At 44.7% G+C, this 26,210-nt stretch overlaps 3 protein-coding genes and 1 long non-coding RNA gene across 7 annotated transcripts in view; 3 read left to right on the top strand and 1 right to left on the bottom strand.

The window, feature by feature from the left end:
* The window catches only part of arhgap32b (Rho GTPase activating protein 32b), a 48,703-nt gene extending 36,911 nt beyond the window's left edge, over nt 1–11,792 (top strand). For all 4 annotated transcript variants that reach the window (XM_007556464.2, XM_007556463.2, XM_007556462.2 and 1 more), the window contains 11 exons: nt 329–431; nt 1,746–1,890; nt 2,382–2,464; nt 2,690–2,797; nt 3,488–3,633; nt 3,719–3,920; nt 4,155–4,300; nt 4,385–4,459; nt 4,937–5,755; nt 6,554–7,206; nt 8,201–11,792. In XM_007556464.2, the coding sequence (XP_007556526.1) occupies nt 329–431; nt 1,746–1,890; nt 2,382–2,464; nt 2,690–2,797; nt 3,488–3,633; nt 3,719–3,920; nt 4,155–4,300; nt 4,385–4,459; nt 4,937–5,755; nt 6,554–7,206; nt 8,201–10,381 (4,661 nt within the window). In that variant the 3' untranslated portion in view covers nt 10,382–11,792. The remainder of the gene's footprint in view (nt 1–328; nt 432–1,745; nt 1,891–2,381; nt 2,465–2,689; nt 2,798–3,487; nt 3,634–3,718; nt 3,921–4,154; nt 4,301–4,384; nt 4,460–4,936; nt 5,756–6,553; nt 7,207–8,200) is intronic.
* A 1,167-nt stretch (nt 11,793–12,959) lies between these two features.
* LOC107836734 (uncharacterized) lies at nt 12,960–21,629 on the top strand. The gene is made up of 3 exons (XR_001662679.1): nt 12,960–12,977; nt 18,995–18,998; nt 20,164–21,629. It is a non-coding gene; the product is annotated as an uncharacterized LOC107836734 (long non-coding RNA).
* On the top strand, nt 13,784–17,881 carry h3f3c (H3 histone, family 3C). Its single transcript, XM_007556461.2, has 4 exons — nt 13,784–13,912; nt 15,443–15,586; nt 16,338–16,491; nt 16,572–17,881. The coding sequence occupies exons 2-4, from the start codon at nt 15,459–15,461 to the stop codon at nt 16,698–16,700; spliced, it is 411 nt and encodes a 136-aa protein (XP_007556523.1). The 5' UTR covers nt 13,784–13,912; nt 15,443–15,458; the 3' UTR covers nt 16,701–17,881.
* Nucleotides 21,630–21,687: 58 nt separating the features above from the next.
* On the bottom strand, nt 21,688–24,783 carry crx (cone-rod homeobox). The gene is made up of 3 exons (XM_007556460.2): nt 24,236–24,783; nt 23,245–23,396; nt 21,688–22,994 (listed from the first exon to the last, which is right to left on the bottom strand). The coding sequence occupies exons 1-3, from the start codon at nt 24,330–24,332 to the stop codon at nt 22,356–22,358; spliced, it is 888 nt and encodes a 295-aa protein (XP_007556522.1). The 5' UTR covers nt 24,333–24,783; the 3' UTR covers nt 21,688–22,355.
* Nucleotides 24,784–26,210: the final 1,427 nt, after the last annotated feature.

Raw genomic sequence — 26,210 nt, 5'->3', positions numbered from 1 at the left:
CAGAACGGAGGAACTTTGTTAAAGGGTTTTTTTTCGTTCCCGGTATGCAGTCACACACCAGGCGCTTTAACGCTCTGTGTGTGTCGAATTGTCTCATGGAAACATGCAACATTACATTACATGAGGATATTTTTTATTTAAAAAGTAGTCTCCCCTTTTCTTTTCAAACTGCGTTACGTTAAGAGCCTGCAGACGTTTTCCACCAGCCTGTTGATTCCCTACTCAACCTTCAACTGCAGGGCTCTCTGTTCATGGAACTGTAGTGCTCAAATCAGACAAAACTGATTGAAAATGGATGACATGCTGGTCTTCTGTTCTGTGTTGGCAGTGCCCCAAGTCCTCAAGAGCTGTACAGAGTTCATCGAGAAGCACGGCGTGGTGGACGGCATTTACCGCCTCTCTGGGATTGCTTCAAATATCCAGAAATTGAGGTAAGGAGACATTTCCTGCTGAACGGAGTTTGAGCTCAGAAAGCGTTGCTAAGACCTCCAGGCTGCACCAGAGAAGTTGTGACTTTCTAATTGCTACATAGATGGCAATGTAAAATCTGTCATGCTGATAGGAGGCAGAGTTTTATGTCATAAAGTTTCCAGGAGCAAAGCTCTGTGTGCTACCGTGCAGAAAAGATTCCTGCTTTAAGTTTGATGGTCCAGCTGCCAGCTTTCAGTAAACTCACTTTGTGCTGGTTCATTCCTTGGTGTTTCCTTCTTATTGGCGTCGACTCAGGAGTAGCGATTGGACTGTAAACGTGTCTGAACAGTGGCAAGTTTGCATATTCTGTGCTCTTGTTTAGATTTTCATTTCTGATGTTTATTATTGGACCGCTGAAAGCATGAGCGGATCTCCTTTGATTTTGTTCATTTTGAGGAAATACTTGTGGTGTTTTTGTTTTAATTCATTGTCTCTTTTTCATTTCCTGAAGCCATAAAACGGCATCCATAAGAGACAAGTAATTATTCACAGGTTTTCTACGCAGAAAGGTCTGCAAGTCGTTGTCGTCTTTTTCCGAGTCTGATTAAAACATTCCTACATGTTTTGTCTGAATCGTTGAGGCTTAATCTGAATTTTCATCAAATTTATTGGTCAGTTTATCAAATCTATTTGTTTTAGGACACTGTTTGTCCTCCCCAGAATTAGTTTTTTTTCTCTATGCTTTAGGATTTAATCATATTTATTTAAAAATGATTGAAATTAAATAACATTTTTAAGCAGAAAAATCGTATTCTAAAATAACACAGGGTTACTAAGTGAAAAACCCATAATAAACATCAATGCTCAGGGCTTTCATTGCTTTTTAGGGATGTAGAGCTTTATAAATCACAGTATGGTTCTTAACCCAGAAACCCAGTTTTAAAACTAATAAAAATATCAAACATGTACAAACTGTGCTTTAAGGAGCTGCATCTAACAAATCTAAGTAGATATTTAAGCAGAGCTAATTTAGCCAAAGAATGAACTACATTAATAAACAGTTCTTTTTTTATCACATTCCTGGATTGGAAGGTGGACTTTGTATCGTGTTGTTTCAGGATCTGTAGAACAACTAGATACATTTCTTTGCTCTCAAACATCCAGAATTTTTTTTTTAATTTAAGTTTGGCAAAGCATGAAATCCTGGAATGGAAAGTGTGTTGCAGTTTTTATCTTCCACAGATCCTCCCAGATTCATAAATGATTCACAGATTAATTTTTCTGTCGTATTAGCGTGTTGACTGGTGCTTTGTTCTTTCTGTCTCTGTCATCAGGCATGAGTTTGACTCGGAGCAGATACCTGACCTGACCAAAGATGTTTACATCCAGGACATCCACTGCGTCGGCTCGCTGTGCAAGCTGTACTTCAGAGAGCTGCCCAACCCGCTGCTCACCTACCAGCTCTATGAGAAATTCTCTGTAAGCAAAACACTTCTCCTTATGTGTGCTTAGAAAGTTATTGTCACTTGGTGCAAAGTTTTCTTCCTCCAGGGTGTAACAGGACTGTCTTTGGCCTTCCCTCCCTCTTGTCAGACTAGCTGTAACTCTTCTTGCTGTACAATTGTTTGTAATTTTTGTTTTTAAAAAAAAAGCTGTGAAATTCTTCATAAGTGATGACATTTTAAGCCACAGAAAACCCCAAAATATTAACATTTTACCTGACACGCCCTGTCGTTAGAAATGCTGCAAGCCACACTTTGTGACTTGGAATAAAAACCTCCTCCAAGCACAACAGAGCCGTCCCTGAGGCCGAGGTAAATGTTTTCTGGTTGCCATGGCTGCACAGGGGGCGATGGGGGCTTCTGTGGTTGCTAACTCCCCTCAGGGGCTTTTATAGCAGCAAAGAGTAACAATGTGTTTAATATTGTCCCCTCCTGCCATTCATCTCTGGCCTTGGTTTCATTGTGAAGGAGGCTGTATCAGCAGCAACGGATGAAGAGCGACTCATCAAAATTCATGATGTCATTCAGCAGCTTCCTCCGCCTCATTACAGGTCAGTGTGGCAGCATACTGCCATCTGTTGGCAGCTTAAGAAAAAGCATTGTTAAAGCTACATTGAACTTGTTCATGTTTGCTGTCCCTAAATCTAGTAAGTCCTTAGATTCAGGGACTTACTAATCCCTAAATCTAGTAGGTACAGTGGTTAAGAAATGACTGCATGGATCATTAGTTTTAACATTCCCAGCTGACTCTCTGGCCATTATTATTGGATTTCCAGGACCCTGGAGTTCCTCATGAGACACCTGTCCCGCCTGGCAGCGTTCAGCTACATCACCAACATGCACACAAAGAACCTGGCCATTGTCTGGGCGCCCAACCTGCTACGGTAAGGGGCATCATGTTCACTACCTTCCTCAGGGCTTTTAATGTTGTGCTTTATAAATACATGACAGTGTAAAGTTTTTTTTGGGGGGGGGGGGGGGGTTCAGTTGTTCTTCAGTTTTAAAGTCACCAAATTGTTTCGTTTTGAGGATAATATTTAGTAACAGTGTTTATTCAGGAATCTGTTGGCTGCATATTCTATAAAACAGAGGGGATGTGTGCTATATTTAACCATCAGTTGATTTTCTTTTCCATTGTGATACATGTAGATAGACTGTAGCAACTGTACCACTAAACTGAGCTGTTTTGTGTTGCAGATCTTTAATTAAATGTTGCAGCATCAACAACACAATCTCTTTTGATTGTGTACCATGTAACATATTTGCAGAGTCAGCCAAGAGTTTCAGCTAACAATAATCAATCCAAACGAGATGACAACACTGTATCAGGTTTAATTAGTTGGAGCGAGGTTAAAACATTTAATCACTTTAATGCAGAATGCAGTAATTATTTATTAATGTGTGGATAGTGAAAAACTACTCCTGGATGAACACATAGCAACAATAAACAGCCTGCGTTATGTCCTTGTGTCACAATACGCAGAACAAGTGAATGCTTTTGAAAGGAAGTGCTCAGGCTTCTATTTCTGTAGTTCTTTATTAAAACAAGCCTATTCTGTACTCTGTTGATTCAGATCAAAGCAGATTGAATCTGCCTGCTTCAGCGGCACAGCAGCCTTCATGGAAGTACGAATTCAGTCTGTAGTAGTGGAGTTCATCCTCAACCACGTTGATGTGCTCTTCAGCACCAAACTCAGCTCCCTGATCAGAGAGGGCACAGGTACACACAAACATCTCACTGCTGCACGTGCTGCAGGCTCCACGCCTACATTACCGCCATTCATTTCCTGTAACTACGTCACCAGGACACAACTCTCTATCTCGACCTAAATCCCTGCTGGTTTCATCACCTTCCACCAAACTTCTGAGCCTGGAGGAGGCCCAGGCCAGGACTCAGGCGCAGATCAACTCTCCGGTGACTGAAGACAGCAAGTACATCGAGGTGGGCGAGGGTCCAGCCGCCCTGCAGGGGAAGTTCCACACAGTCATCGAGTTTCCCACTGAGAGGTTTGTCATGTCAGTGCTTCATGAAACAGTCACAATTTGGAATAAAGTGATAAAAACCTGTACTCTGTCTCCCTCTGCTGGAAGCTTTGTGAATATTTAACTCCCACATCTCCATCTGTATAATGCATAATCCTTCCCCTTTTAAAACATAGCTCAGAATGGATACTTTAAAAATCTGTATGCAATATTTCAAGTTGATTTTGCACTATCGTAATGTTTGGTAATGCTCTACAGGAAAAGACCCCCTATCAAATCCAAAAAGTCTCCTGTGGGAAGCTGGCGCTCTTTCTTCAACCTCGGCAAATCGTCTTCTCTGTCCAAGCGTAAGCTGCAACGCAACCCCAGTGAACCCAGTGAGTTGAAAGCCATGGCTCTCCCTGGTGAGTCTGTAGCGCTTTAACCAAACAGCGACTGCCTGCAGGAACCCAGAACTGTGCATTTAGAAACACTGTGTGACGTTTCAGGAGGCCGAGGCGACACGGCCACGTTAAGGTCAGCTAAAAGCGAGGAGTCGCTGAGTTCACTGCACAATGTTGAAGGTAATTATTTATAGGCCCCCTGGTGCATTTTGACTCAAAATCCTTGTGTTTGTCTAGAGATGCAGAAAAAAAATTACAATTCCTCATCGTGGGAATTCTGAGTCAAAATGCTCAAAACTCAATTTCAGTCTGCACAATTTTTATATTTTGAATAATTCTTTGATATATTTTTGATTTAAGGAAATCAAAGACAGGGAGCTAAGCTAACACAATGCTGGTTACTTAAATTACAGGATTTTGTGCACAAACGTATTTTAGTTCAAATATAAATTGATGACATTTGATACAGTATGGAACCTTACAGACTTGTTTTAAATTCATTTTCTATTTGTCCTTGTTCGTTCATAATTCAAGCAGGATTTCTGGATTGTTTCTGAATCAAAAAATTATAACCCTAAAAATCGGAATCAAATCGCGAGACACTGAAACACTGACATCTCTACTGTGATCTCACTGTAGCTTCTTGTCCTCCTCTAGGGGAGTCAAAGGTGTACCGTCCTCGCCGTCCTCGCTCCAGCAGCGACGCTCTGTCGGCCTCCTTCAACGGAGAACTGCTGGACAGCCGACAGCAATGCAACTCCTACGACAACCTCGACGCCACGGAGGACAGCGACGGAGACGAAGGGCCCATCTGCGTCCCCGCCCTGATCTCGCCGCCCCGCTCAGCGGGCGAAGACGTGGACCTGAGCCCACCGGACATCGGCATGGCCTCGTTAGACTTCGACCCCATGTCTTTTCAGTGCAGCGTGCCAGACACCACCTTTGCCTTCCCCTTGGATGACTCCTCAACTGGCGCCGAAAGCTCCACGTTAAAGAGGAGCCCCAAGAGCAACGCCTCGGACCTCATCACCGCCTCCTTCCCAGGCAGCGTGACCTCCCCGCTGTTGTCTGCAGACTGCAGCATGGCTGCTGCAGAGAAGGCAGAAAGCAAGAAGCTGACCACATCTTACTCCTACACTGATAAGCCCATGCAGGCTGTGTCACCTATTAAATGTGGGAAAGCCACCAGTTTGACTCCATTTGCTACGTTAGAGCTTTTCTCCCCAGAGATTCCTGACAGAAACGGAGCTGGACAGCCCATCTCTAAGCAACATTTATCTCCTCCTCCAATGCCCAAGGAGTCTCCTCCCCTGATGGGCAGTGTGCTGCTTAGGGGGGCCGAGTCATCACTCACTGAAGCTTTCCAGAAGGAGCTGCACTCTAAGCTGGCGACCTTTGACTCGTTGGACAGTAAGGACCTTGTAGGAGAGGAAGCAGTGGAGCAGGAACCGGTAACCACCAGCCAGGAGCATCAAGGTAAGAAGAAGAAAAAGGATCTCTGTAGTCTGATGCGTGCTTCTCTTTTTACCGTTTCATGATGTGTTCAGACCAAACACAATTTGAGCCCAATTGGACGCTTGTCTAAGGTGCGTCGAGAAGCCTCATCTGGTGCTGCGCGTTTGAAGCGTTTTGAGTGTTTGACGTGTATCCAATGCTGGAGTTACAAGATCTGAACTTTTGCAGCTGGATGCAATAAGACATGGTGGCCTGTAGTTAGTGTCCTGCCAGGAGATGTAGGCAATAATGCAGGTCAGCAGGTCGTCAAACTGAGCTTGGGTGAGACAAAAGTAGTGCTGAAAGCGACCAGCGCACAGATAGGTCGTGAAACTCTCAACACCTTTGAATTATCAGGTGAAATTAAACACGGCGCAGAGGCGGCCGACGACAGCATTCTCCTACTTTCTGTAAATAAACCCAAGACACTCTCAATATTTCATCCGCCATTGTACAAAGAGACCGGGAGAGGGAAAAAAAAGTTAAAAGTCTAGAGCCCCTCCCCAGCTTTGGTTCCAGAGCCATTTTGAGACTCCATATCAAGCAACCAACTTGAGGTGTTGGGCGCGTTTTTGACAAGCAGAATGCGTTCGGTCTGAACACAGTATTAGTGTTTTTAGTGGTTTAACCTGAATCTCTCGCTACCTTACCAAAGCCCCATACTCAACATCCCCCACCTCCTTGTCTTGAACCTTCCTCCCTGCTGTCACCTTCACACTCTGCTCTGTTGCTTCTTGATGATTCAGCTGCACATCCCTTCTGTTCTTGTCTTCCTGGTAGGAGTCCTCACTCCAGACTCTTCAAAGGACCTCCCCCCTCGTTCCCTCAGCTCTACTGCCCCACCTCCCCCTCCACCCCCTAAAAACGCTGCCCGCATGTTGGCCCTAGCTCTGGCCGAGTCGGCCCAGCAGGTCTCCGTTCAGTCTCAGCCCCAGTCCTCTAGGCCCCCCACGCTGGTGTCCTCTGTCCAACCGCAGGTCTCACACGTTCCAGAATCGTCCCGTCCACCAGCTCCACCGGCCCACACTGCGTCTGAGGAAGGAGAGGGAGCAATAAGTTCTCCACCACCAAGCGTTACTTCTGCTACTGCTATCACCAGCTCACATGATCGAACCACTTCCAGCCCACCAACCAGCCTGCCGCCATCACAGTTCACCAGCACCACCACTAAGCCATCAGACAGTTCTGCTACAGCCCAGTCCAGAACTCAGCCAGAGACTGAATCCACCCCGCCAAGCACTCCGCCTTATAAATGTGCCCAAGTTCCCACTTCAACCAGCCTGACCTCTCCAACCAGGAAGAGTCCTGAACGACAGCAGCAGGTCTCCAGACAGGCCGCCGGTCACAGCAGCTCATCTGGTGCTGCTGCAGCCACGACCCCGAGAGGCGGCAGCAAAGACGAGAGGGTTCTACAGCAACCTGGTTCTGCTGAGGTAAATGTTAGCCCCACTCCTCTATCACTCTGCCATGATCCCAAACTACAGCATATATGATAAACAAAGAGCTAAACTTTGTTGCATAATAGAGACTTGCTGACAAAAAATGTCTAAGCTGAATTTGATGTCAGATAGTCTAAACAATACCTGAAGACAGGCTGACAATTGACAGATGTTTACACCTGGTGTGTTCAAGGCACAGTGGAGACTTTTAGCTGACTTATGTTTATTTGCATAGCGCATCTCAGAAGAAAAGGAAGTTCAAAGTACTTTACATGATAAAAGCATAACACAACAAACCGCTCAGAGACTTCCAGTCAGCAGAAAGTCTCCAAGTACAGCAGCAGCTTGGAGTGTTTGTAAAGAAAAAGCCTCACATAGTGGACTCTGTTTTTGCATGTCAGGGTCTGCTGAAGGGAAATAAATACGACAACAGGGTATATCTATTAAAAGCGATTATCTTTTCTGTCGCAAACTTCTCAGTTGATCCATACATGTGGGAAGTGTCAAGTATCTACCTTTTATAAATCAGTGTTCTCAACAGAACATTCAAGCTTCTTACAAAATAAAATCTGAGAGGTATGGTATGCATTTCTGTTCAGCCCCCTGAGGTTTAATACTTTTGAGCCACCTTTCTCTACAATTACAGCTGTAATTAGGTGCCATATTCTCAATTAAATTTACTTTGACCGCTTTGACATGTATGTCTTAAACTATTCTGTTGTGCCTCTGGCTGCATGTTTAGAATAATTATCATGCTGGAAAGTTGTTCTCTACCCCAGTCCCAGTTCATTTGCAGACTCCAACAGGTTTTTCTCCAGGATTGCCCTTTAGTTAGCTTATGCTGCCATCACCAGGTGTGATGACTGTGTGTATGATGACTTTTTCAAGGCACTGCAACTCAGGACAGTATATAGATCAGGTTTGTTTGACTTTTCCCAACTGGAACAAATCCTAACTTGTCTTTTTTTTCTGTTCTTTGAATCGTCAGATGAAAGCTGAGGATTGTGCGTCAGCTCCAATCCTTCCCAAACCATCAGAGCAACCTCCTCCAACAGCTCAGAAACCCATCAGGCAGCCAGTCTCGCTTCCTCAGAACCAGCCTCAGACTCTGCTGCACAACCAAGTTCACACACAGCCTCGTCTTCCACCGCAGCCTCACTCAGCTTCCCAGGCCCACCCCCATGCCCAGGCCCACCCCCATCCCCAGGCCCACCCGTCTAAAGCCAGTGCCAGAATAGCACCCACCTCGGCGGAACCTGTTGAGAAGCCGTGGGAAGCCATCAAACCCGTACAGCCGTGCAAAGAACCAGCCAAACACAATGACTCTTATGGACCCACTCCTCCTGTTCCCCCAGTTCGCACCTTGGAGAGCAAACTGGCCACAGCAGCACTTAGTCAGAGTGAAGCTTCCTACGAGATGTTCAGGGAAGGCCCTACGGCTAGCCACCTGACAGAGGGTCTTTCCCATCATCCTCTGTCTCCACGGAAACCCTCCTCTCACCAGCCAGCCTACATTTACCATGTTAAAGGAGAGCCCATCCTTATCGAAGCCCCAGGAGCGGCGTACTACCACCAGAGGCCTGTTCCTCATCATTACCGCCCGGACAGTGTCGCCCCGCACTCCTACGTGTCCAAGTCGGAGCCTCAGATAACCTACAGTGCCCGAGCAGACAACAGGTACAGCACCTTAGGTCCCAGGTCCTACCACCACTCCATGAAGCTGAGGGGAACCCCCCGGGGTGTGCACGTCTCCCCGGGGCCGGATCACCAGGGCTACAGCCACGACAGAACCCACGGCTATCCCACCATCCGCAGAGTCCACTCCTTCCACGTCCCGCCCACCATTCGCTCTGTCCCCATCCAGAGGACGGAAGTTCCGCCGGAAGACGATATGTTCTTCCATCATCGGCCCGTTTATCAGTGCAAGGCGTACCAGCAGCCTCCGCAACAGTCATCCCAGACCGACTACCATGTCACCCAGCTGCAGCCGTACTTTGAGAACGGCCGGGTGCAGTACCGCTACAGCCCATACTCTGGCTCTGTCCCGTTGGAGTCGCCTTTCTACGACATTGACCCTTACGGCACAATCCGAGTTAGGCACTTTCACTCCTACGGAGGCCGGGACGCCGGCGCTGCCGGAGGCCGACCTGGCGGGAAGGCAGCTGGTTACCACTACGTCTCCCGCCACGGACTGCCCCCTGGCAAAGAGCACGGCTTTGTCAGCAGAGACATGCCTCCTGGTCATGGGAGCAAGGAAGCTGCCGTGTTCCTGCCATGGGACCCGGAGGAGGCAGAAAGGCTTCGCATGCACTCGATCCGCAGGGAGAGCAGGGCCAGGCTGAAGCTGAGAGGCCCTGTCCTCTCGCAGTACGACAACGTTGGCCTCTTCACACCAGCAGATATATCTGGGTATGAAACCTTGCACCTGCGGAGTAAGTCTGACCCTGGTAAAGCTGTGCTGCTTCCAGTGGAGAGCAAAGATGGACGCTACCTTCCCAGACACATGGTGTCTGACCCTGATGGGCTTGTCTACATGGAGACAGACAAGCATGTCCACGGCAGTGGAGACAAGTCGGATGTTTCCAAGCAAGGCGTTTCCAAGAAATGCCAGTCATCTCACTCTCTTCCCGCGTCTCACCAGTCGGACAGCAGTCGGCACGAGCTCAAATACGAGAGCGGAGAGGACAAGCTGGGCGGCGACGGCGGCAGGTCCAAACACCGGCAGGAGCATCCCACCAAGAAGCCCTTCCAGCCACGGTACGAGTGTCCCGATTCTGACCACCACCACCACGACAAGCTGAAGTCATCTGGTGGTTACCACGGTACTGACGAGCTTCCGCCCCGGGACCAACTGGCACGTTGCAAACCGGAGCGTTCCCACGGCGTCCGAGAAGAGCAGCACCTCAACCAGAGCAAAGCAGACCTGGATAGGGACTACAGCTACCAGAAACACAGCAACAAACCCACGCAGTCCCACTACGACAACCTGGATGATTACCACCCAGTACCTCAGCCTCAGGCCCCAGTCCAAAAACACACAGGCTCCGGCTCCAGCTCGTACCCTGCCAACCCCAGCAGCAGGGCTTACTCCACGGCTCTGGGCCAGGGAGCCTTCATCCAGACTGAGCTGGGCCTGCAGAGGCCCGAGACAGAACTCCGTACCGAATGAAGCGTTTGGGTGGGAAGGGGAAGAAACTGTTGAGGTTTGGGTGAGCAGACTCTGCAGGACAGTGGACTGCTAGAACCCTCATATTTTTGCTTTTTCTGTATTTTTTATGAATTGTAAAGAATATTGCAAGGCTTTTTACTGAGTCCTGAATGTACCTGAAATTATTGTCCATGAGGTCACAGTACTGTGACTGACTGAGACTGTAGCCAATTATAAATGTATATAAGAAAGACGTAAGGTACTTTTAGCAGGAACCCCAAAAATGTAAAATATATACTATATATATATAGATATATATAAATATATGTTCTACAAATGAAATCACTAGTAAAAAGGGATTTTTAGTTGACTGTTTTTTAGGTGTGGAGCTGGGCATGAGAATCAACTGGAAGTAAGATTTGCATTTTAGTAATTCATGATCAGTTGTGTGTAGATCTCTTGTTGTGTTCTGTCTGGATGTTACAGCACAACGTAAAAGGACATCCGCCCTCCCACTCCTGGTACCAACACATGAAGAGGGTTCTGTGTGTCCATGTTGGCTTTGATGAGTGGAAGATGTGACATGGAGCCACTTGGGTTGTCGCAGTGGTTATCAATGTCTTACTCTCTCTGTTACTGTGCCATTTTTTAAGGTAACGTTACTCGAAACTGTTTTCAGTGGCTTTTTTGGAATCTTTCAGTACTTGTGTGTTTTCTGTTGGAAGAGGGACCAAAGACTTGGCACAGTTGTTGCACATATGAGGTAAAGATGGGAAAGTGGATGAAAATTGTAGCTTTTGAAGTTTAAAATGGTTGTTTTTGTTTTGTTTTTTTTATTCATTGTACTTTCAGGTACTAGACTAATTGATTAAAGCTGAAACAATGTCTTCTCATACAACATGATGAAAATGTTGCTGCTGCTTTGTGGGAAAACCAACTTGTTAATGAGCCTTAAAATTTTGTTCCTGGAGAATCGTACATTGTTTACTGATACTGTTAACGACAGAAATGATGTTCACCACTTTAAAGCAGGTTTAGTTATAAGATATTTTAGTTGGCTTGGGATTTTAAATAGTGAGGGACTGTTTTTCTTTCTACCTTCTTTTCTTCAGATAGTGTGGGTCCATGGTTTTCAGGCTAGAGATAGATGTATAGTACATCCATCCATTAGTCTAATACAAGGCCCTCTGGGCCAGCATAATGGATGGCATACAGTATAAATCCAATACGTTTAAATCCAGGTGTACTCTGTAACAGTTTAACTTCTATATTGCTTGCAGGTTTCGCCCCTCTTGCCTTATCTAAAGCCTCTACCTTCTCAGATGGGCTGTTACAGTAAGGCACTGTGTACTTGAATGTGAAAAAACTCATTTCAAACTGGAGGAGTCTAAAGTCAGATATAAAATAAATAAAGGTGTTCAGGAATTGCTCAGCTTTATGTTTTTTTTTTATGTTCTGTCTCCTGTATTGCCATTCATTCAGTGGGAGAGTTCTAGCAAAAGGACAGAAAGCTTCATTGATGGTTCTGTTGTTTTCCACTGTCTCCGGTTGGGCTGGGGAACCATCAGGTCCTGGTACCTAATACACACCACGCTCTGCTAACATACTCCAGCTCATTCTTTGGGATACCAAGATGTTTCCAGACCAGATCAATTATGTACAGGTACATCTAAAAAAATGGATATTAAAAGTGAAATAGTACTTGCCAGTCATCATAAAAATATATTATCTAGAATCATCACAAATAGAGAATATATTCTAAGCGTTTCTTGTAATTTTACTGATTATGGCTTGCGGATCCATCCATCCATTTCCTTACACTCTTATCCCACTGGGGTCAGGAGAGGAGCTAGTGCCTGTCTCCAGAGTTCAATGGGCGAGAGGCAGGGTACACCCCTTGCGCTAGCCTTGCGCTAGTTTATCGCAAGGCTTGCAGATAATAAACAAAATTCAGTATCTCAGAAAAATAGAATACAGTGGAAACTCATGGTATCACATCCTAATTAACTCGAAACACCTGCAACGGTTTCCTGAAACATTAAACGGTGAGTCATCTACAATCATGAGGAAGACTACTGACTGGACAGGTGTCCAGAAAATGGGTATGGACACCCTTCACAAGGAGGGGAAGCCATAAAAAGTCACTGCTGAAGAAGCTGGTTTTTCACAGAGTTCTGCATCCAAGCATATACAGTAGACATAAAATTGAGTGGAAGGCAGAAGAAATGTGATGGAGAAAATGTGCAGCAGAACAGGCAGAACTGCAGCCTTGAGAGGATTGTCGGTCAATCAAATTCCAGAAGAGTCGCACACCAATATGGGCTACACATAGTATTCCTTCAAACTTCTATGAAAACATATCAGCTGCAAAACAAGAGAAATGCTGCTTGAAAAGAAACTGCTGCCTGACTACACACAAACTTTGCCATTTCATCCATGCAGACATGAATTCAATCTCCATACACATGTAACATTACTAAGCTCTGCAAAAATGAATTTGAACAGCTGTGTAATCCTAATTAGATGGTTTAAGATCCAATTTTTAATGTAGATTTTGACATTACATTTCTTACAGATCAACACACCAACCAGCAGTCTCGTGTGTGTGTGTGTGTGTGTGTGTGTGTGTGTGTGTGTGTGTGTGGAGAGTTACAGAGCCTTGGGGTTCACAGGAGATTACTTAGATTAGCCTCTCTTTCTGGAACAGAAAACCCAGATTTGCCCTGATTTCAGGGTTATGCTCAAAATTTTGACAAACTGCCATCTGGAGTAAGCCCAAACTTCCCAGAATAAACCATCATGGAAATTTATGCCCGACTACTAAAGTAAAAACTCCAGAAAAATAGGTTAAAACAGGATAACCTGGAAATTCTGGCTCAATCCCTTGTTTTAATTTTAACAGCCCCTGGAAGAGTGAGAATTGACAGCAACTTCACACATAGACCATACAAAAATGAAAATGCAAAACCCTTGAGTTGAAGCTGAGTCATTGTGAGCAGTTTGTTAATCCTGTGCAGATGTTTTATGAATCATTCAGCTGCTTTAAATACCAACGCGATAAATATGGATATACTATTTCCTGTTCTGTGTTTTACACGGGGATATTAAACCTTAAAAATGCCCATCCCATTTTTTTTACTAGAGACCTCATTTTACGCCATCCTTCACTCAAAAGTTTACAATGTGCTTATTTATCGCCATACTGTAATATTGTTGCTTTTAGGAGCCTTTTATGCACTTCGACACTTCCTGTTGGGACGACATTTGAAATTGTGAAAAACGTTAGTCATCAAAACACGATTATTTTCTAAATTAAGCTTACTCTATTGAATTGTTGTTTTTTTCCCACCCTCTCCGCCACGTTTTAGGTGAAAAAGTTTCAGTGTTTACAAATGTTGGCATTGCATTGTGGGAGTAAGATGATTGACACCGGCGCCATTTTGCTCCTGCTCGCTCTGCTTCCATTGTGTGAGAGATAGTAAATATCTGACACTGCCACACAACCACAACACACTGAAACGCTGCGAAGCAAAAGCCGAAAATTCAGCCCCGGTACGTAAACGTTTCCACATACTTTTTAAACGTTAGAATATACACCATTGTTTTGTGTTAGAATTGGACGGGCGAGTGTGTTTTAGGAGCTTATAAAGCGTTTAAATTCGACGCCGAGGTGAGGCGAAAAGCAGCTGCCTCGATGCCCAGACTCGGAGAAAAACGGCTCAGTACTTCCACCGCCGAGCTAGCTGCTCCACTTTCAGCTTTCTTCTCTAATATAGCGTCGCGCCCACGACTCTGTTGGTGTTCTGATACCTATATGTATATCCTGTAATTTGTTGGTAGTTTAATGCGCCCACGTTTCTAGTTTTGGTAGAAAACCATTCAAGTTTCCATCCTGTTCGTTGACTCTACATTGGTAGGCTGGTTCGTTTCAGTCTGCGGCCATAATCTTGCGGTATGAGGCGGGGCTATAACTGTTCGTTCCGCCTTCAAACCATGCAATCTGAAAGGCTATTGGTCCACAAACACGGCTGGGCCTCACCGGATTGGTGTATTTTCTTGCATTCGCCCGTTTCAAATTGTGATTGGTAGTAGGGGTTTGTGGTTCAGTGTTTTGATTGGTTGGGCACGATGTTTTTGGGTAACTGCCAAAAAATTGTGCACCGAGGGTTCCTAGGAGACGTCGGAACTGAAAGGAGAAACAAAACAAAACTAAACAGCGGAATTGGAGGAAATAAAAACACTGATGAACATGATTTCACTCTGAGCTGTAGCTGCGTAGGTAAACGGGTTTTTGGCAATAACGAAACGCTTTACACTTAGGATCCAGCAGCGGTAAACAACCCAGAGAAACAATCCTGAAAAGTGTCTCACTGAGCTTTTGTTACCGGCATCCTCTCACAAAGGCCCATCATTTGCAATTACTTCTTAGAGTCTTGAGAAGATGTAACAAAATGGTGTAACATGGAGGGAAAAATAGCTATTTTCACCCAGCAAGATGATGTTTGTAAAGCATGTTTAGCTGTGTCTGTTGCGTGGTCTTTAAAAATAAAGAGGAAACTGGACAACAGAGGGCAACATGAAAGACCTGTCGTACAAATGTTTGGGGAAAATGGAGTGGAAAAAATGAGACAGGATTTGAGGGATCTGTCTATATGGCGTTGTGTTGACAAAGTCCAACCCAAAATGGCACCAACAAAGAAAAGGTGAGAAATGTCCTTCAATAAGGGTGGAGAATTTCCTGAACAAAGTTCAGACTGGACTTCAGCTTTGTTCAAAACTAAATGGTCACATCAGATGTTACATTTGCTAAGGATTTAAATTGTGTACGTTGTTACTCCCATATGAACTTGTGAAGCTAATTGACTTTATACGACTTTCATTATGAATACAACCAGGGAGTATGTGAATACTACAACCGTATGGATGGACATCAATGATTGCTCCTAACTATATAGTGAAATAGTGAAATTACTTTTTTTTCTGTTCAATTGGACACAAATTCAGGTATTAAGAGTTAATGATCTTGGTAGAGAACAACATATTCCATAGATAATAATTGATTGATTCCATTTTCCCTTCCAGGTGAAACTTTGTCGTCATGGCACGTACCAAGCAGACCGCTCGTAAGTCCACTGGAGGAAAAGCTCCTCGTAAGCAGCTGGCCACCAAGGCCGCCCGCAAGAGCGCCCCCTCTACCGGGGGTGTCAAGAAGCCCCATCGTTACAGGTGTGTGTATTCACCTACAGGAAGAGGATGGCTTCCCAAAACTGGTGACATCACTGTTTCGTAGCATGCACTGAACCAGCTTCACTCGGTCCTTTTTAAATGAATGCTATTTACTAGGTGATCTAATAAAACATGCAATATTATTATTATTATTATTTGCTTATTTATTATCGTCTACTAAAAGCTTTTGATTATCGACTTGTTGCTGAAATACAGGTTGTGTGTAGCTGATAGCAACCAGGTCAGAGTTCTGCGGGCGAGTTTTTCATCTGTAGTTTTGGGAAGAGTTATTAGCAACAACTTCCACAGCGAAGAGTGAGACCTGCGCATGGGTGTGGTGCGTTTGCTGACAAAAAAGAAATCAGATTTTTTTTTTTTTTTATCTTCAGCTATAGACTCATTGCTTGCCTGCCTTGCCTCCTTCATTAAGATATATTTGTGAAATTTATTCTTTAATTAGCAGGTAAAAATAATAGGTTTTTGCTATCATAATTAAGAGGAAAAACAAAAACATTTGGACAACGCCACTCTAATTAGCAGTAAGCGCTTTGTCTGAGAGGTGGAGTAATGAGTAAAGTTATTGTTTATCAGTCATATTTAGCAGTGGGAAGTCCAGACCCAGGCTTGGTTCTGATGGAGAACCCAGGAGATCAGGCTGAAAATAACAAAGCCCAGAACAGACAACTGGTTCTGCCTTCGCCCCCCCAAGAACCAGCTGACTCTTCCTGACGAGCCTGTGTCGTCGTTTCAGGCCCGGTACCGTGGCTCTCAGGGAGATCCGTCGGTACCAGAAGTCCACAGAGCTGCTGATCCGTAAGCTGCCGTTCCAGCGCCTGGTGAGGGAGATCGCTCAGGACTTCAAGACCGACCTGCGCTTCCAGAGCGCTGCCATCGGAGCTCTGCAGGTGAGCGAGGCAACGGCGACTGAACGCTGCGTGGTGGAAGTTGTGCTGCTAACCCGCGCTCTGGCTCTGTGTCCCCGCAGGAGGCCAGCGAGGCCTACCTGGTGGGCCTGTTCGAGGACACCAACCTGTGCGCCATCCACGCCAAGCGGGTCACCATCATGCCCAAAGACATCCAGCTGGCCCGTCGTATCCGCGGAGAGCGCGCTTAGACGCTTCTCTGCCCTCCTGTTTTTCTGTCCCTGTCCTCACTGCTTCCTCCCACTCCCAAACCCCCCACCCATCACCCCTCTTCCACCCTCCAGCCCTGCCCAACTTCTTAGTAGACTTTAGGCTGATCCTGATCATGAGCAGATAGAAACACGTCGAAGTCTGGTCTCTCGTAGAAGGTTTTCATCCTCATAAAATGTTTTTAGGGTACCTTTCTTTCTTCTTTTTTTTTTTTGTGCATGTAAAAAGTTTTGTGGATCAGATGCGCATGTGCACACACATACTCAAATGTGTATCACTGGATTTTCCTGGTGCTTCTCAACACGGAGCCCGCCTCTGATCTCACCTGTTCTGTTGGAGGTCGGCTGGTGCAGCTTGTGGAGCAAACAGAGCCGGAGCGCAGGGACCTGGCCGAGGGGCTAGTCTGCTTAAGGGGAGCTGCAACTTCCACAGCAGGGTGCTATTAAAACTAGCCCTGAGGCCCCCTGAACACCCCCCTCACACCGCCCCTGACCCCCAGCTGGGGGAGAGGCTGGACTGCTGCTCTGTTTGTGTGAACCCACCAGCCCTGACCTTCCAAACCAAATGTACTCGACAAACGTCAATCTCTCGGTTGCTTCAAATTAAGGATTATTGTCGTGGGTATGGTGTCGGTGGTTTTTCTTTTTTTTTTTTTTTTCTACACATAAAATTCATAATTTAAAGAGTACGTCTTATTTTACCACTTTCTAAATGATCAAAAATAAAGAAAGTTGAGTTTTCTGCAGTGATTTGATTTGCTGCAGGACTTTATGAGGAGCTTCTGTGTTTTCCCAGGAAACTATTATTCCCATCGCAACCACACGGGGGCGTTAGATCACCGCCACCTTTTCTTTTCAGTTCGTCACTGCAGGTTTGTAATCACACTTGATGCTACTGGCGCCCCCTGTCTTCATAGATCAGCATTAGATTTGACATAGTGAAAGTTCTCTGCATGTTTCAGGTCTTCGTCTTTCCTGCCAGCTCTCAGCGTATAAACTGTCCCTTTTCTTGAAATTTCTGATACAGAATATAACCTCATAATTGTTTTCTTTTATATTTTTCTTATTCCTTGAGATTTTCAGACGTATAAATAAGCTGATCTTTGTATTTTCCAAATTTCTCATATTATGGTGGTAATAAATAGATGTTAAAACAAGCTTCACAGAGTGTGTGTATGTGTGTGTGTGTTGTGTTCTTTACAGCATTTCACAAATGCACCTTTATAAACGTAAAACATTGATGCTGATAGGTCAGGAGTGTTCAGAGTGCAGCACTGGGAGTAGTTTTCTGTTTATTAGCAATTAAAATTAGATTTTCAATGACATTTATGACTTAAATAGGAAAGGTATGAAGCAGGTGTTAGTCTTTTATTAGCTACATTTTTCTTTTTGTTTTCATTTTAATGTCATATTAAGCAGGACCACAAACCTCCAGCTACTTTTTACTCATAAGCAGACGTAATCACACTCAATAATTAAAACGGACTAAGGGTTTTCAAAGACGGTTCTCATTTTTGTTGCTGGGAATAAACTCAAATTGATATTTCGACCAACAAGTTCGGAAACCGATTCCTCTTCTGGCCTTGTAATTAAAATACTTTTTAATTTGTTGCTGGTAAGATAAAAAAAGAATTGACAATTTTATTTTTTATTTTTTTTGCATTTTTAACTGGTAATTTATTTTTACATAGTGCCAATTCACAGCTAATTTGCAGAACAAATCAGCTCAATCCACACAGATTCGGTAATTTCCATGCTGATCCTAGTTATCCAACAATGCGGTCAAGTTCAATTTATTTTTAAAACTGACTAAAAGAGTTTTCTGTCAAAGGAAACCTAGCAGTTTACATTGATCAGTATGTGTTGCTTAGTGTCGTTTAGTTTCCAGCAATCCCTCATACAGATCATGCATGTAGCAAGAGTGGAAAGGAAAAACTCCCCTTTAACAGGAAGAAACCTGCAGCCTCTTCATGGCTAATGCAGTATCTGTCGTCTGAGTGGCGGTCTTGTTATAGTTCACTCTGCTTACAGAGATCACTTAGATACCGTTCCTCAACACTTCCTGTCTGAATGACATTTCACTGTGTATAATCAGCTCAAAAAATTTAATTTTACATCATACTTCCCCTTTAAAGCCAAGGAACACTTGTAGAAATGATGCATCCAGACTTTGTTACAGTGTGTCCTGAAACGTGTGCATAACAAATCCTTAAGCCATCTCAATAAAAATCTTGTCTTTATTGTTTCTCAGGGTTTATCTGACAGAAACGGCTCAGGAAGGTGATGATAGAGGTAAACGGCTACAGCTTAGGACAGATTTGGAAGCCAGAAGTGTGTTGATTCCCGTGGTGGAAGTATGTTTTGTAATATAAATGACTGTTTCTGATTTGTGCTGCTACCATCCTCATCCTTTGCCTCTGATTGGGCAGGAATCACCATAGTTACCTCTCAGCAGGTGTTGGTCTGATTGGAGGCCTTCTAGCATCCATGATGGCTGTGGACATGGCTGATGATGTGTGACGTTGTCATTGCGTTATTTTAAACAGGGTGTAAACAGGACACACATCACATTTTAGGTGATTTTTTAAAATGCACCTCCTTTTTATTTCTACTCCTGTTTCCTTCGATGCTATTTATGCTAAATGGAATCCCTAAAATCTAATGGAACAGTAATTATACTTCTATCTGTTGACATTTCTCACATTACAACCCTAAATGTTGATGTTTTATGTAACAGACCATCACAAAGTAGAGCTTGGCAGGGAAGTGTGAGAAAATTTCTACATAGCTTCGCATCTCTTTTGCCATTAAAAATCTGAAAAGTGAAGGTGAACCTGTGAATCGACCTCTGACTGGGTTTCTTCCAGGATCGCCCTGTCTTCAGCTCCATTCCACAATGCAGCGCTGCCACCACCATGCTTCAGGATGGTGGTGGCAGTACCAGTATTTAGAGGGATTTGCACATTTATTGTTTGGCATGTAAGTTAAAAGGTTATATTTTGATCTGATCTGTCATGAAGGTCTTTATTTATTGCTTTCTGTCTGACGCTCTTTCATGAACTCAATACAGCAGCATGCCACTACTTCATCATTTACGTTGGTCAAACCTTAAGGAAACAATGCACAGAGCCTGGGTATGAACACGCTGTACTCTATTCTCATCTCCCTTCAGCGCTCCGTCTGGGATTTCTCCCATTGAGTTGGATTTCTCCAGTTGGATTTCAACCGGTCCAATAAACGGACACAAGAAAATGTTGTGAACGATGATGTCGAGTTTCTGCGCCGTTTTAAGTTTAGAACAGTGGCAGGTTTTTACCAGACTAGCTTTAAATCAGACTAATCACCTATTTTTGGTCAATCTGGTGTAGCAAATTTATTTCTCTTCCCTAAGTACCTGAATAACAGGAGAGGGTATTTTTAGATAATGTTTAATGTGTGTGTGTAGCTTTGTGAGTTTGATATCAGAATCACTTGTTTGCCATTCCATAAGAAGAAGTGGTGTGTTTGGGCTCGGTTGACGACTAAGGTGTGAATTAAGCTTCAATTCAGATTAGGATTAGGGAAAATGTCTGGGTTAGGCATAAATTCAGCTCCTAAAATAAAAAGGAAGTCAATACAAAGTCCTTTTCCGGGTAGAAATACAAACTTGTGTGTGTAACTTTAGGAACTTTTTAGTTAAAATTGTTCAGTCAAAATATTTCCCTTCACCTGCTGGTAAGATTCTCTCAACTCATGAGAATCTGACTTTGTGAAAGAATATGGAAACGTCTCTCAGAGCTGTTTTCCTTCGCCGTCTGCATGTAGCAAACAAATCACCTTCATCAAGGTCTGCTGGGCGCGCTCCATCCCCCACCACATCTGCTCCTCCCTGGGATTACAGTGCAAATGTTTGTCTGAAACACCCAGTGCTGAGAGGGGAGATTATGGCTGAACTGGCCTCACCGAGAGGGGGGCGGGGGGAGGGTAGCCAATCAGAACAGCCAGACGCAGGGATTAACCAATCGTGCCATGGAGAGGGAGGGCAGAGGGGATTAAGCAGAGCACAGAGTGGGATTAGGTCAGAAAAGTGCTTTGAAATGTACTTTGATAAACACTCACTTCTACTGCGCATCAGATTTCTGATAGTTCAGCAGAAATACAAGATAGAAGCCGCATTTCTTCATGTGTAAGAAATAAATTCCTTTCTTCTGTAGTCCTGATCTTCCTCAGTCCCAATCAAATCCACTGACTGTTTTGTAAAATCTGGGAGATTAGCTTTAAATTTAAAAACACAAATCGATCCACGACTATGGAACTAAAATGATCTTTTGAGCACACCACTCCAAAATCCTTCGGCATATTCGATGTCATCATAGCTCTGTTTATGTAGTATTCAGGTCACGGGCGGATTACCAACTTGTCCAAAGAGCTGCGGAGCATCGTGGAGGACGGGGGAGGGCGGAGAGACAGGGGGGAACCTCAGAGAACCCCCCGATGAAGACGGTCCGCGTTTAACTCTGGCCTGTCGCACATTTTCCACGGCGGAAAAGCCAAGAGTGCAGAATGGAAAAAGTTCTACAGAAGAGGTGGAGAGATAAAAGGAGCGAGCCACGGGTGGAGGAGGAGGTGGAAAAGGTTGAGGTGGGTGAGAGGCAGAGGGGGATAGGGCAATAATCCCAACTAATTCACTTAGGGCATTGCTGAAGGGAGGCTAAGAGGATTGGGACACTCCCAGAATCAGATCACCTAAAATAACCAAGATGGAGCAGAGCGAGGTGGAGGCGAGGTGGAGGCGAGGCGGCGCCGAACCGCCAACACGACGTCGTCTGCAGACCGGACAGGACCACCTCGCAGCTGACCCCCTGACCTGAGAAACAAGACTTCCAAACTGTACAACTCACCTCAATGAGCTTCAGCACACACACACACACACCCACACACACACCCATACGAGTAAAGAATAAAACACCCACACACACACCCATACGAGTAAAGAATAAACCACTTTAATACATCAACACAGCTAAAACAGAACATTTGTTTTATCCTATGGAACAGACTGAAACACTAGACACCAACACTGATAAACATAAATGCCCCAAAAATAAATAAAAGCAAACGACAGAGCTAAACGTAGCATAAAATAACGATAGTAATAATAAATAGTTGAGAAAAACCTTAAAGGAGGTGCAGCCTACAGTTCCTTCATCACAATGCGAGTTTAAAACACACAGCGTGTGACCTTTAACCCTGCAAGTCTGTCAAAGGTCGTAGGTTGTATATGAACATGAGGAGGACCGACTGTTCAAAGACTCAATTCAAAAATACTTAATTGATCCCAGAGGGGAAATTAAATGTTGTAAATCATATTAATTCAAACTCTTCAGAGTCACTGCAGATGTTGATGGCTGTTGGCAGGAGATATCTCCTGTAGCAGTCTGTGTTACAGTGAATTTGAAGAAGCCTCTGACTAAAGACACTCTGTTTTTCCCGGAAGGGCTTCCAGTTCTGTCCGTTCCTGTTCACACTCAGACGAAAAAAACAAACAAACAACAAACAGCCTAACAAACAGGAAACAGCAGAAACCTGCCCTCTCATGCTGGACTAAGTCACACACTTCCACACACACATTCATGAAGGGACGCCCCTCCTCGCCTCCTAGAGGACCTGGAACTTCCAGGAGTTCTGGTCCTTGTGGTCCAGGCAGTCCATGGTAGTGAAGCCCAGTTTCCAGGCCTGCTGGTCCTTGTAGTCCAGGCAGTCCACGGAGGTGAAGCCCAGGGAGGAGGCGGTACTGTAGCCCTGCGAGGACAGCGAGGCCGGGGACTGGCTCAGAGAGCCCCCCATGGAGGGGACGGTGATGGGGCTGAGCGCGCCCCCGGTGCCCGACAGCTGCGAGTGCATGGGGGACAGGTAGGCACTGCAGTCCAGGCCCGTGAAGTAGGAGGTGGTGCTGGCGTAGCCCTGGGTGTAGGCCGAGGGCTGGCCATAGCTCATGGGGTATGGCGAGGGTCGCTGCATGCAGGGGGCGGAGGAGGCCAGCGGGTCGGGCAGGGGGGAGATGGCCGGGCTCCAGATGGACACGGCCGTGTTTCCTGTGCTGGAGCTGGGGGCCAGACTGGGCCCGGCGGACTGAGCCGAGGAGGGGCTGTAGGAACCAGACGGGTTGGGGACTGGGTTGGGAGCACTGGGCTCCTGCGCTGGTGAGGCTTTTTTCTTTGGAGGCCGAGGCTTGGACTGGCCACTGCTCTGCTGCTGCTGCTGGCGGCATTTGGCACGGCGGTTCTTAAACCACACCTGGAAGCGCGGAGAGAGAGAGAGAGAGAGAAAGAGAGAGAGAGAAAGAGAGAGAGAGAGAGGAAGAGAGAGAAAAGAGAGAGAGAGAGAGAGAGAAAAAGAGAGAGAGAGAGAGGGAGAGAGAGAAAAGAGAGAGAGAGAGAAAAAGAGAGAGAGAGAGAAAGAGAGAGAGAGGCCCGGCGGGTTAGAAACAAGTTCTGACTGGAAACACCGGGCAGAAAGCGGCGCGGCGCGGCGCGGCTGCGTGTACCTGCACCCGGGACTCGGGCAGGTTGATCTTCAGGGCCACCTCCTCCCGCATGAAGATGTCCGGGTACCGGGTCTTGGAGAACAGCGCTTCCAGGATGTCCAGCTGTGTCCGAGTGAAGGTGGTGCGCTCCCGGCGCTGCTTCCGCGGAGTGGCTGCCGAAACGGGAGACACGGACTTAAATATGTTGACAACATATGATAGAGATGTGGCTTTGAATAGCATCATAACGCAACAAACTCAACCGCTGAATAAATAAAAATAAAATAAAATAAAATAAAATAAAAAGTGCGTCAGGGTGCCAACAGACCAACACATCGGGTTGGACTTTGTCTCTCAGTACGACAAAGACATTTAATCGTGACAAACTGTCATTTACCAGGAAAAACTTATATTTACAGGTGTATTTTTAATCTAACCTGTTTGCTGCGGTAGAACAAACTCAAAGGGAATGTTTCAAGTTTTCCCGCCACATTTTACTCGCGTGATGAGAGGAATCCGTCAAAAGTCAGAGGATTTTGTTTGAATTATGTCCGATACTGTTGTCAGCATGCGAGACTAATAATAATAATAATAATAATAATAATAATAATAATAATAATAATAATAATAATAATAATAATAATAATATAGTAGTAAAAATCATCAGACAGAGTAAGTTTATCTTAAAAGCAGCCCGTTTTCCACACTCTGGACTCCTAAAGAATCCCATTCCACCAAACTTACTGTAGAAAGGTTGTTTTGTATTCCGAAGTCTATGTTACACCAAATACACCCGTCCACAATAATAATAAACCTTCCGTAAACACAAACATCAAGCAACGTTTCTTTATTGTTCTTAATCCTCGTTTTGGCTGCAGCGTTGCGCACCAACCTGCGCGCTTTTACGCGTCACTAGCGCGTATAATACAAAGCAAAACAAACAAAAGAGTCTTTTTTAGACATTATTAAATATTTTAAAACACAAAACATAAAACTTCCAGGTCGTACTCACGGGGATAAGCGACTGTGGTGTGGAGCACGTCCATCCCGGGACCGGGCAGGTTTAACCCGTTCATGGTGTAATGAGGTTGTTTTATGTAGGACATCATCCTTCCGGCAGCTTTGTCAAGTCCTGTCGCTGACTTGGAGGTCGGAAGCGCAGCGCGGCAGCTGTGGGACCCTCGGAGCGCAACCCGGTCGGCGCGTCTGCCGGGATCCGCGCGCTAAGCGACGCGGGGACGCGCAGGAGAAACGTGAACAGGGATTTCTGTTTTTCCTTTTTTTTTTTTTTTTTTTTTAAAGCGCCCTTTGAGCCGAGAATGGGCTCAGCAGCGGAGGACGGAAGGGAGCGCAGAGCATCCGGACTGACAGGCACCGCGCAGGTGAAGTGGCCCCTGGGATCCCTCTGCGCCTCCGACGCGTCGCGGCTCTGAGGTTCTTCTCCAGGACGCTCTGCTAATTAGAGGGAGCAAGTGACAGCAGCCGCAAACCCCTCCCACACTACACGCACACAAGGTGGCACACAGGCTGCAGAACTGGATCAAGTGTTTTAAGTCCCGGACCCAGGAGTCAGATCCAGACTCAGATTTGATATGAATAATCGATTCACCACTTCGATACAGAGCTGCAGGGTTACATTTGCTGGCATATTTGTTAATAAAGTTCAAAAAGTCTTTTAAATGAATCCTATAGCATCACAGAAGAAAAATTTAGTTGTTTTTTTTTTCAATTTAATTACATTCATTCGGGAGGAGAAAAAAAGTCAGTTTTGATATTTCTTTTACACTAATTTATTAGTTTGTCTTTTTAAAGTTGCCTCTAATAGCTTTTGATTAGCAAACGACAACTTCCTGTTTCCCTGGGATGTGACGTGATGCTCATATTGACAACATGAGTAGTGAACAGGACGGCCAGAGAGGTAAAATAAAATCTCCAAAACTTTTAGAGACATGCAGCAAAGGGTGGCATGTGGGGACCGCCAGGTCTCCATAGCAACCATTAGAAACCGCCCGCAGCCAGGAAAACTTTTTCCATAAGCCCCAAACATGTCAAACATTACAGGAGTGGGTTGTGAAAAGTATTAATAGGATTACAATAATTGTAAAATGCAGAGATTCTGCTGATTATTTTTTTGCTCCTGAGAGGGGTCAGCATTTATCGTATTGTTTATCATTTATCATTTATCATGATACGCTTCTTGTCATAATAAGAATAAATTCCACAATAAATTCCAAATCACATTTAGAAAACTGTCCATATTGTTAGCACTGTTATTTATTTTATTTTTTACAGTTTTCTCCACTGTTTAGTTCAATGAGAACATCAATAAATTTGAAAACATATTAAATGCAGTTACTGTGTGCAGTTTAGTGATAGAAATCACTATTCTTATGTGGCTCGTGTCCTAAAGAACCTTATTACAAATGGATATGTTTTTCAAGAACACTATTTGTTTTTGTGGGAATAAATAGTTCTTATTGTCACATTTATCGCTATCACAATAGTACCACAAAACACTATGATAACATTTTAAGTAAATATCGCCCACCCCTAGTTCATGAAGTTTTTTTTTCTCTACTACCTACAGTAAATGTCCTTAACATGAATGTTTTCTAAATATTTCAGAGACAATGTTGTAATAAAATCTGAACTTATATCAAGGCTTTGATCTTTAGCAGAATATGGAAAGCTTGAATTGTCACAAATGCATCCTTAGAAGTATAAATGAATATCAGCTTACTTCAATAATTCAGGTGTCAACATTAATAATTTTATACATTTATCTGCATAAATAATAATCCAGTGACCCTTCACACACACCTCACCACCAATATGGATCTCCAAAACAGCTGGACATGTTAAATTCCCCCCTCCACACACACACACACACGCACGCACACACACCTACACACACAAACACCCAGATGCACCAAAGCGATAAAGCTCATTTGATTTATCATAATATGCTTTATCTGAAAACTAAGTAT

The sequence above is a fragment of the Poecilia formosa genome, unplaced genomic scaffold (assembly GCF_000485575.1).
Source record: "Poecilia formosa unplaced genomic scaffold, Poecilia_formosa-5.1.2 Scaffold79, whole genome shotgun sequence".
Lineage (NCBI taxonomy): Eukaryota > Metazoa > Chordata > Actinopteri > Cyprinodontiformes > Poeciliidae > Poecilia > Poecilia formosa.
The sequence above is the reverse complement of the archived record's forward strand: the minus strand, read 5'-3'. Positions and strand labels throughout refer to the sequence as shown.

Bases quoted from the DNA above. Each gene is read 5' to 3' on its own strand.
- h3f3c (XM_007556461.2), top strand. From the start codon at position 15,459: ATGGCACGTACCAAGCAGACCGCTCGTAAGTCCACTGGAGGAAAAGCT. The intron at 15,587-16,337 runs GTGTGTGTATTC...TCGTCGTTTCAG, and splicing joins AAGAAGCCCCATCGTTACAG to GCCCGGTACCGTGGCTCTCA. The intron at 16,492-16,571 runs GTGAGCGAGGCA...GTGTCCCCGCAG, and splicing joins CTGCCATCGGAGCTCTGCAG to GAGGCCAGCGAGGCCTACCT.
- crx (XM_007556460.2), bottom strand. From the start codon at position 24,332: ATGATGTCCTACATAAAACAACCTCATTACACCATGAACGGGTTAAAC. The intron at 23,397-24,235 runs GTGAGTACGACC...CCGTTTCGGCAG, and splicing joins CACCACAGTCGCTTATCCCC to CCACTCCGCGGAAGCAGCGC. The intron at 22,995-23,244 runs GTACACGCAGCC...CCGCGCTTCCAG, and splicing joins TGCCCGAGTCCCGGGTGCAG to GTGTGGTTTAAGAACCGCCG.